Source organism: Meleagris gallopavo, chromosome 15 (assembly GCF_905368555.1).
Source record: "Meleagris gallopavo chromosome 15, MGAL_WU_HG_1.1, whole genome shotgun sequence".
Classification (NCBI taxonomy): domain Eukaryota; kingdom Metazoa; phylum Chordata; class Aves; order Galliformes; family Phasianidae; genus Meleagris; species Meleagris gallopavo.
The window spans coordinates 8,921,863-8,931,484 of NC_139418.1; the positions used below are offsets into that span (position 1 = coordinate 8,921,863).

The 9,622-nt window shown below is 44.9% G+C and overlaps 1 protein-coding gene across 1 annotated transcript; it reads right to left on the reverse strand.

Annotated features, from left to right (window-relative positions):
- Positions 1 to 4,166: 4,166 nt before the first annotated feature.
- On the reverse strand, positions 4,167 to 9,346 carry BOD1 (biorientation of chromosomes in cell division 1). Its single transcript, XM_010719053.2, has 4 exons — positions 9,041 to 9,346; positions 7,970 to 8,094; positions 6,233 to 6,433; positions 4,167 to 5,055 (listed from the first exon to the last, which is right to left on the reverse strand). The coding sequence occupies exons 1-3, from the start codon at positions 9,278 to 9,280 to the stop codon at positions 6,235 to 6,237; spliced, it is 564 nt and encodes a 187-aa protein (XP_010717355.2). The 5' UTR covers positions 9,281 to 9,346; the 3' UTR covers positions 4,167 to 5,055; positions 6,233 to 6,234.
- Positions 9,347 to 9,622: the final 276 nt, after the last annotated feature.

The following is a 9,622-nucleotide window of genomic DNA, read 5'->3' on the forward strand; positions in this document are numbered from 1 at the left end:
CCAACTCTGGCTCTCTGGAGGTGACACTACACAACACAACCCCGGGAGGGAGGGAGGGAGGGCAGCAGCTCAGGTGTGTGCTGGGTGCAGGTGTGCTCAATTTGTGTGCTTGAGCCCCTCAGCTGGAACTGAGTTGGGTGGGAAGCAGTGCTAGGGCTGGGAGTGAGTGCAGTGGATGTCTCTCCAGGGCAAGGTAAGGCTGAATGGGGGTTTTCTTGGAGTTTTCATGCAAGTTCTTGTGTTTGTGGCATGGTTTTTACTGGTGGGAGAGGCCAGTAGGTGGAAGGTAGGGAGCTCAGGCTGGTGCTGGAGGATGCTCTCTGGGGATGGTTGTTTTGGTTGGGACAACCCTTGTTTTGCTGCATTTTGGTGGTAGGAGTTGAAGATAACTTGCCTGGGGCACAAAATTGAAGTAAGAGGACTTGGGAGGGGTGATGAACATGCTGGTGCCTCACCAGGAGTGCTGTGGGGGAAGTTTTAAGGCTGGATTTCAGATTTATTTTTTGCTACAAATGTGTTGTCTCCCTTGTAGAAAATGTGAAATCTTTAGAGGGTTCTCTGAAGCAGGATTATTTTATCTCTCTTTTGCAGAGTTGAAATGAAATATGAAGCTCATAGATGTCATGGTTTTCTATTTCTGTTACAAATCCTTTCTGAAGTTGATGCATGTACTGCATGGAGTTGCTTGGCCTTCCCAAGGCCCCAGCTCTGCAAGGCAAGCTGCATTGCTGTGCCCTGCTGTGGGGGCACTTCCCGGCTGGGTGGCTGCAGCAGGATGCTGCTGTGCTGTGTCTTCCAGATGAGGGCAGATATCACTGCCCTGGGCACTGCCCAATTGTGTCTCAGAGGCTGGCTTGGTGCTGGTGTGGGCTCAGCACTAGAATGATAAAAATGCAAGAATGGAAGCTATGGTTGTGACATAATCCTGTGACACTGACATCTGGGGCTACGGGCACTAGCGTAACTGTCTGGGCCTCAGCGTGTTGGTGTCTGACTAGCTCAGTGAATTACAGACTGGGGAAGGTTGGGATTTATAGGATTTCACCACCTAAATCTATGCTTTGGAGCTGACTGCTTCCTTCGCTCTCCTCCCCACGCTCTCTATAATCCTGCCTGTTTTGTGGTTCTCGCTATTGAACCTTTTGAGAAGCTGAAATATTTGCCGTGTCATTTGTGTTAAACACGTAGAGCTAGAGCTTATGGGAAAGCGTTGTGAGGACTTCCTGCACACCTTGCTGCGTGATGCACTCAGCTCAGTGGAGCTCTGGAGCTTTGCGTCTGCTCTGGCTTTGGGAGCAGACATGGAGACTGAAGCAAGAAGCAATAGCTTATCTCCCTCTTATGGCCACACTGAGAATGGCTGCGTTGCACGCAGCCTCTTCGTAAGGAGCAAAGGGAGCAAGGAGTGCTGGTCACCTGTGAGATTTGGTTCTTGTGGTGTGGAGGCCGTTTGCAAGGAATTAAGCTGACCTTTCTTTAAGAAAGCTCATAAGTTATGTTTTCCAATACAATATGAACAGGAAAATACTGTGAAGCGGTCAAGCAGCTCTGGTTTGTTGTGGGTTTGAACTGGCAATGAGAGAAACTGGTCTGCAGTTTGCAAGAAACTGGAGAATGGGATCTCTTTTGACCGAGGATCCCTGTAGATGTGGTAAAAGAGCCAAATGCTCCCTTAAAGGCTCCCGTTGTGATTTCTAGACCTCTTGGCACTCCTTTCAACTGAGATCAACATGATGTATTGATAAATCTCTATGGCAGGCATATTGTCTGTGCCTTGTCCTAATATTAGGAGAAGAAGCAGAGCTAAATGTGGTTTGGGTATGAGACACCCAAACTGCCTAGCTATCTGTGTGGATCAGAATACTTTGGCAAATAGTGCCACATAAGCAGCAGCATCACTGACTGATGGTGAGATGCCTCTTCTGCTGATGATGTTAAATTAATGTTGTAGTGCTGGGCCTGAACCAAATGAGCCTGCTTTAATTGAAGGTTATGGGCAGGAAATCAGAAGCAGTCATGTTATCACGATTTCTGAAGTTACTGCTTGTTCTTTCAGATGTGTTAACTGATACAGTGCAGGCCTCTGGTATTTTGTAGCAATGCTTCAGATGCTCAAGAGCCCACTTTGCACTTGCAAAAAGACTACGAGACCGCATGTGTCCAAAATCCAGGCTCAGGTGACACACTGTGGTCTTGACAAGGTGGTTGGCAGCTGTTTGAGTATCTTGCTGATTGATGCCTTACCAGCATTGGAATGCCATGTCTGTGAAAACCTAAAATGTGTTTAGTAGTTTTGGATTAATCAGAGCACAGAACACAACATTTTCTGTATTGCTGGAACTCGGATCCATAGGTTGCAAACACTCCAGGACACTTTGCTTTGCAGGAAAGCTGCAAAGATGTGTGCTATACAGTGTCCAGACTAATTCCTCAGGCCTGCTTTTGCCAGAAGGGTCAGCTGGATGAGCTTAATTAATGCAATCCACTTCCTTGTGCTCTGCCATGTCTGGCTAAAGTGACTAGAGAGATCCATCAAGGCAGCCAGGAGAGTACAGCAGTTGATGCAAAGAACATACAAGTATCCACATACGGCCTTTTCAGTGGATTTCCATTGTCTTAATCTTCCTCATCTTCCTTTACTGGGAATCTTTCTTTAGGCTATGATACCTTGCTTTCACTTATTCTGTTCCCCTCTGAAGATCAGGATATTTTACTTCACTGTGGTTTGGTCACACAGGACACATGGTAACTCCATTAATAGCCAAGCAACAGCTAGAACTTCAGTCACTGCCTAATATACCACTTGGCTGTGATGGCCAGTACAGGGTCAACAGACTGCAGAGTCATGCAATCCTTCCACGCAGGTTTGCTTCTAATTCTGGAGTCATGAATAGACACTAAGTTGTATAATTAAAGCCTTTAGCCTGGCCTGCAAGGTGTACTATGGAATCATTTTGAAATCCATATCATGTATAATGCCTAACCCTTAAACTTGTACATCAGTGTATCACAACTTACTGATATGCTTCCTTTCATTGGTTTTTTTTTTTTTTTTTTTTGGTATATTGATCAAGTACAGCGTCCAATTCCCTGCCCACTCCAGGACTTTAGGAAGGTAAAGTTATTTTAACTTTACAGGCAGGCAAACAGGTCGAACAACTTGCCCCAATTGTGGCTATGAGCTAGCAGGACTCTTCATCTCCTGGTTGCCCATCCAGTATCTACCTGCTGAGCCAGGCTGGCTCACGCACCCTCTGCAATCTGCCATTTCCATAGGACAAAGCAGACACTGAGCAGTAGGGCTGGTTTTGCAAGACTGCAACTCCCTGTTTTCTTTAGACTGCAGTTAGTGACTTGTATTCAGCAGAAGCAAATACACGTGACTGGGACAGGCACAGCCAAGGAGGCAGAAAATCTTTTAAGCTTCTTCACATTAGTAGTATATCAAATGGAAAAAAAAAAAAGTTGGAACTTATTTAACTTTATTGAAAGCATGAATATATTGATATAAGAAAGCAAACTTGATGTATTAAATGGCTGCCCAGGAACACTCAACCTGAATGTGAGTAGGACTGTGAAATCAGGCCTGCTTGATCCATGTGAGGCTCATCTTCCTAATGTACTGTCCTGCCTCTCCAGCTCCACAAAGATCTAACTGCTTATTGAATTACTCTAGTCTTAGACCTGTCAACCTCACTAGACTCTTTAGATAGCATTTAACACATCCAGCATAGCAACGTAAACCAACTAATCAGTTAACTTTACTCTGACACTCTACTAGACAAGGGAACAATTTTCACTTCTTCAGTAGGGACCTATCTTGTATTCTCAACTCTTCTTTGTTCCAGCATGAAGCTATTAAGTCTGAATCTTGTTTCTGACAAATATATATAACCAATGGACATTACCCAGCACTGCTTCTTTGTGATAAAAGATTAAAGATGTGTTTCCAAAGCTTGTTATCTTATAGACTCTCATCTGAGGTTAACAAAGTATTGTCAGAGTTGGATTTATCTGTGAACTCTGTAAGGCTGCACTTCCCTTAGGGTTCCAACAATCAGGATTCCTGGATTTTTTTTTAAGCAGGTTTTCTGTAGAGGAAAAAAAAAACAAAAAAAAAAAACAAAAAACCCAAAACAACAAAAAACAATTGAAAGAGCTGGGAGTCGTGCTTCTTGAAGCTTTTTATTGCAAAAGGTGCGGACGTTTGCAGGCAGAATACTTAACTGCATTCTCTATTTGACTGTCATCCAGGGGACACTGCATGCATTCAAGCTGAAAGCATTGGGCAGTTTCCACTAGGCACCTGAGAAATTTCATGGGAAAGTCTTTCAAGTTGAAAGAGAAAAGATTCAAACTACTTTGGTGCCCTTTGCTTTCCACAGTTACCTGGGAAATAAGAATTAAACCAGCTATAGTCATAGCTAACTGTAAACATTTTCCTGTGATGCAACAGAAATTGAGATAATTGATCCTGAACTGTCCTTTCCAGTTTTAAATAGGAAATGTATTTTTTTAGAGCAATCAGTGCAATAGATTACAGCTGACCTGGCCCCTATACTCCCCACTGCATTACGCAGCTGAGGTTTATGATGTCTCCTCTTATTTGGACAATATAAAAGAAAATCTTACAACTTGTATGTAGTCACCAACAGGCTGCCCCAGACCCCAGAAAAGCTTTTCTCTTTTCTCCCTTCTCTTAAGTCTAACATCAACTCAACAAACCAATTCCTTATTCACTCCAAATAAGATCAAGTTCTTTTTTTTTTTTTTTTTTTTTTTTTTTTTTTTGTCCACCCTCTTGCCTGAAGGCAGGATTACTAAGAATACACACTGCTCTCTGTACTGCCATTGACACCAAAAATATCTTCATGTTTGGCTGTCCCTCCACACACAGAACTCTGGGTACATCTGAATTTTTGTGCCTTCCAACGAGTCAGATACAGGGTAATCATCTTTGGCAGACACCAGTCCTGTACCAAATGGAACAACTAATCCATCGTCAATCTAACAGGATGTGTTTTCCAACCGCAGCTGCTTAATATCAGGAACTCACTGCAAGAAAGAAAAAGAGTTTAGAGGATGGTACTTTCAAGAATAAATGCATTTATATATATATAAGAATATATTAATTAACAGCTGCTCTTAGCTGCAGGTCATAGTGGATTTCAAATTAGTTGAACCAGACAAATGCAGAGATGTTTCAAGGCACTATGTCTGTAAGTCACAGACAATTAAGTAACTGAGGGTGATACTACGGACACTAACTTCTATCATTTCATTAAAACCCCATGCTAATTGCTGTAATCATTCCAAGCATAAATAACCTACAGTAGCTGTTCCTATTGCCATTATAATAAATCAACTGTAGATGGAGGAAAAAAGCTTGCTTTCAGAAAGCACTAGTAATAAGAACAATTCATAATTAAAAACCATACTGCATGAAAAAAGCAAGTTCACCAGCAAAGCTGCAGATCGAAAATTTCTATCAAGACAACGTTCCTCAGAAATGTGGACAGTATGATACAGGGCCTTAGAAATGGGGTGCACAGTCATCTGTGCGAAGACAGAGTGGTAATTATTGCCCCCTGAGGCCCCTTGAGTTATTTTTATCACAAAAGCCAGAATGAACTTGTCTGTGACAAAGGCACCTTCAGTCCTTTCAGCTGGAAAGATACAGGTTGCTCTATTTAAACCAGTCAATTGGAAATGAAGTTATTCGCTCTGAGACATTACCCTTACTGAATATTTCAGTCATTAACAATTCAACACTCCAGTGTAAGTTCTAAAGAAGAGCTATCTAAAAACTTCAATGCTAAAGCACAATAACATGTCACCACTCCACTTTCAGCTGTACGTCAGTAAAAGATTTATCTTCTTAATCCATTTGATGGTGTTCTGAAAGCCATCCAGCCAATTCCTTGCTGATCACTATTAGTCATGCTTTTACAGGAATAAAAGGCCTTTTGGTCTGATCCAAAACCAGCACTCAGAGCCCACGGTGTTCCTTGATAGCTGTTTTACATCATACCTATGTCTTCAGTTCTAATATATTTTTAGCACTTATTTAAGTGGAAGCAGCTCAGTTGACAGTCTGACACGGACAACATGCTGACGATCAAAGTGTCCTCCCAGTCAAGCCAGAAAGAACACAACGCCTTCTCTATTTTATGTTATACAAACTACAGACATGAGGTACACGAAAAGAGTAGTAAGTGCAGAAATACAAGACCTTTAGGACGCATCCTGAGATGGAGCAGGAGGATCTTTATTCTCAGGCTCTGGAGGAGGAGCTGGCACGCTTTCCTCTTTCTTTTGTGCAGCCAAAAATTCATGAATTGCCCTCTCTATCTGGGGCCTGAAGATGTGGTTTAGTTTTGGATCCACCACCTGAGAAATAATTCTGTCCACTCCAGCTTCCAGCATTCCTGACCTTGAACAAAGACAAAGAAGTCATTCAGTTCCTCTGAAAAACTTCTCCCCAATCTCCTCCAGTAACTCTCTAGAGCCCTCCTGTCAACTGCAATTAGCGTTAACATAGTGAGAACTGCAGCCCACTCAGAAGATCCTTAACAGGGAACTGCTTCAAACACCTATTTCTTCCCAACCCCCTCTCAATTCTCCCCATGGAATTAATGACTGACATCTGGTCTTCCAGGTACTTACATGGTATGTTGGACAAGAGCCACTTTATTAGGGCTTATGTGGAAACGAGGTCAACGTGAAAGCAAATAAATACATTTTGGCACAAACAAGGGAAATAAGCTATTCTGAGGGCAGGTGAGAGCAGTCTTCTATTTTTTTTTTTGCTAACTTGAGGGAGAAAAGGCCTTCTCCCTACTAACTTTGCTGCCACTCACTCCTTGTAACTGTTAGTCTAGTCAGATGGGTATTAATTAAAAAAAACAAGCACACAGCAACGTTTCTGGAACTGAGCACTAGTAACTGAAATGACTTATTGCTTCAGGGGCTGCGTCAGACTCTTGGATTGCAGGGCACAGGCAGTCTAGAGGGCTTAAGTCATGTCTGCAAGGGAGCAGGGGCCAGGAAACGGAGACAGTGCCTGATGTTTAGAAAAGCAGCCACAAGATTAATAATACTGTGGATACTGGTGAGCAACTGGGTGCAGGGTCATTGAACATCATGTCACCTCCAAGTAAGAGCATGTGTGTATGTGCAGCCAAAGGACAGCTATCTAGAGGCATGCCTTGACAGCCTGCAGCACTTGATCTTGCACTTGCAGTAGTGACTGGACTCCTCAAGCTCCTATAGCTGCTTGTTTATTCTTTATACCAGTAGCCTATTTAAAGTGAGCACTTTATGTTCTTCTAACTACAGACTCTCTGATACAACATTTTTCTATTGCCATTTTATTTCTGTGGCTGATTAGCATGAAATAAGAGGAAGCTTGAAGTGACAAAAGTGCCAAAGACTTCAAGTATAGACCGGAAATTCTGTAGTTCCAGTGAATATCCTCTTCTATCGTTAAAGAAACGCTGAAATTAACATTAAATACTACTGATTCACAGTATCCATCAAGAGAAATACAGTTTCTTCTGTGTGCAAGACATTCTAATAACTTTCCTTACAAGCATAAATGCCTTTATAAACTTCATTACTGCCTTCTTCCTTGAGCTGTAATGTTTTTATCCATGACTTTTAGTCAAACAATCCAAGGTTTATTCTTCAGGCTATGATGAGTTAGCAGCAAGAGGTACAAAACCTAAATCTCTAAGGAACTTCAATCAGGCTTTCCTGTTGTGCTAGAAGTGTATCTTCAAGAGCTGAAAAAAGCTATCCCTTTGCTGTAGGAAATCAAGCTAGCCTAGTTCCATTACTGCCTGCTAGTGGCTGAAGACAACAAAAGAAGGTTGTTCTGCAAATTATTAGACTTCCGTGATGAGACAGATAATTGTATATTGTTTATCAAATAACATTACCAGTGGTACACAGAATATTGCTTACTTACTGGATCACACTCTGTCTTAGCCCGTTTCGTAATTGGTTTTTGTTCATTGCTGGATTCCATTCCTGTTTGTCCAGATGGGTCGATACAAAGTTGTCCACCTTCTGCCTCAAATTCTGATAGGCTGGCTAAAAAAAAAAAAATCCCATCAAACTGGTAAAAGATCTCAAATCCTTGCCAGAATCTTTCATAGTACTACTTTTGTTATGTACATTACTGTTTTGTTATCCACATTCTCCATCCCTTCACTTTCTGAACAAAGGTAAGCCTATGCTTAACGCAACTGGTAATTGCAAAGAACAGGTTGTCAGAGTAGCACTGCAATAACTGAATAGCAGGATAGGTTTCTTTAAAAATTGTTGTCTGCTCATAATGTTATTCAGTGAAAAGCAAGCTGCATGTGCAGGCAGGTGTTGTTTAAACAGAGCTGTTCTTGACTGGAAAGCTTCTAACACAGAAGTCCTAGGAAAGCGACTCATATTGCAGCTAACAAAGAAATAAGTTACTTGTTTCTGTGACACCTCCGCAGAAACAAAAAGTTCAAAGAGCTTCATCAGTAGAAACATGGATCAGTTGCTGGTCACTGGAATTAACAAACCTACAGACACCCAGGAACAGCCAGCGCTGTGTGACAACGCGTTTTACAATGTGATGGCATGCAGATGGGATTAAATGCACACGTAGTGATGAATGAGCGCTGGTAACAGAAGTGCAGCACCACGGGCAGCAAAACCAGCCTGGGTGTCCCTGTCCTGCAGCGCTGATCTCACTGTGGGCGCCTTGTGCAGCCTTCTGGCAGCTTCTGGGACGGTTATGCAATTGAGGGGCGCGGGCTGGGATGGCTGCACGTGCCGGAACGGGGTCCTGGCTCAAAAGTGGAAGTCGAAGGGAGCAAAATGCGGTTCTGACGGGTAGCTGACGGCCGGCAGGCGGCTCGGAGCACGCGTGGTGGCTGAGAGAGAAAGCCGCTCCGACCGCGTTCTGACAGCACCTGCCGGGTGCTGCGACTGCGCGTGTTCTGTGCGGATAACGCACCCTGACGGAGGGCCGGGAGCTCAGAAGCCGCTCCGTTACCTTGGTGTCCACGTCGGCCAGGCAGTCCCGGCGGAAGCCGTCGAACAGGCCGCGGCTCTTGAGCTGCTCCACGATGATGGCGATGAGCTGCGCGTCTCCGGGCGGCAGCGAGGCCGGGTTGGTGGCTCCGGGCCCGGAGCCCGAGGCCGCGCCGCCCGCGCTCCCCGCACCGCCTCCACCTCCTGTACCGCCGCCTCCCCCTCCCGGGGCGGCCCCACCGGAGCCGCCGCTCTCGGACATGGCGTGCGGCCTGAGCCCGGGGCCCGCCAACGGTTCCGGCCGTCCGCGACGGCGCGCCGCATTTTGCGTAGAAGCGGCGCGTTGCTTCACGGGGAGGCGAGTTCCTCCGCAGGGGGCGCCCTAGCGGGCCGTGAGGCGCCGCATTGCTCGGTAGAACTACAGCTCCCAGGGTGCACCGCGAACGCACGCCGCGGGACGGCGGGAGGGGAGGAAAGCGTGGCTTTCGCGATGCTTGTCGGGAACCGTAGTTCAGTTGGGCCGGGGCCGTGCCCGCTGCCTTCCCGCCTGGAGGGCCGCGGATCACAAAAACAACGGCTGCGGTCCGCGGGACGCGTGGCTGGA

What these genes read in the sequence shown, in the direction of transcription:
- BOD1 (XM_010719053.2), bottom strand. Translation starts at nt 9,280, where the DNA reads ATGTCCGAGAGCGGCGGCTCCGGTGGGGCCGCCCCGGGAGGGGGAGGC. An exon ending in TGGCCGACGTGGACACCAAG is followed by an intron (nt 8,095 to 9,040) that starts GTAACGGAGCGG and finishes TTTTTTTTTTAG; the next exon opens with CCAGCCTATCAGAATTTGAG. An exon ending in CTAAGACAGAGTGTGATCCA is followed by an intron (nt 6,434 to 7,969) that starts GTAAGTAAGCAA and finishes TCTTTGTTCAAG; the next exon opens with GTCAGGAATGCTGGAAGCTG.